The 756-nt window shown below is 40.3% G+C and overlaps 1 protein-coding gene across 1 annotated transcript in view; it reads right to left on the reverse strand.

Moving 5' to 3' along the window:
- LOC106877452 (uncharacterized) overlaps positions 1-552 on the reverse strand; it is a 45164-nt gene extending 44612 nt beyond the window's left edge. Inside the window, exon 1 of the mRNA XM_014926355.1 lies at positions 474-552. Within this exon, the coding sequence (XP_014781841.1) occupies positions 474-552 (79 nt within the window). The remainder of the gene's footprint in view (positions 1-473) is intronic.
- Positions 553-756: the final 204 nt, after the last annotated feature.

Consider the following 756-nt stretch of genomic DNA (forward strand, 5'->3'; position numbering starts at 1 on the left):
ATGTACTATCAAGATTAATCTTCACATATGACCGGTTGGTTGGCTAGATGACTAAATAGCGTTGAAAAATGCACTGAAATAAATATCCACCAGGAGATTTGTCCAGTTGAATAATGTAACTTTTGTTGTTTAACCCAAGTCAGCCCAGACTGAATAGACCTATTGATCAGTGGATTTTTATAAACTACCATGAACATCCCATCCTTCAATCAATCATTTCATATCTAGGCCGTCATAATCCAGTGCGTCTCTCTCTTTTTTTTTGAGAGAGAGAGAGTGTAGAGTTTAATTTGAAAGAAATTTGCTTGCATTTCTAGCAGATATTGTGGCCCTGTAAAGGCTCCTACGGTTTGATCGGTGAAGTATTTGCAATGAAGGTTAGCAGGCAGAGAGTGGGAAAACGGGCAGTGAGAGGGTAGAGTAAAGTAAATAATGATAAAATCCTGTTAGTAAATATTGTGCGGATTACTCACCGGCTATGGAGGTAAATAGACTTTCGTAGAGATTGTAGCTGTTCAGAAAGTATTCTTGAATATCTCTGGAACAAATCATGGAAGGGATACTATACTTCAGTAAATGTACATACACACACGCACACACGCACACACGCACACACGCGCACACACACACACACACACACACGCACATACAAACACACACACGATTGCTTGTTGTGGCCGGTCAGAGAGTGAGCATTGGTTTTGCACCAAAAAAATGTGCTAAGCTGTAAAGGCGATTCGTCAGACTCAGACTCAA

The sequence above is a fragment of the Octopus bimaculoides genome, chromosome 8 (genome assembly GCF_001194135.2).
Source record: "Octopus bimaculoides isolate UCB-OBI-ISO-001 chromosome 8, ASM119413v2, whole genome shotgun sequence".
In the NCBI taxonomy this organism is placed as follows: domain Eukaryota; kingdom Metazoa; phylum Mollusca; class Cephalopoda; order Octopoda; family Octopodidae; genus Octopus; species Octopus bimaculoides.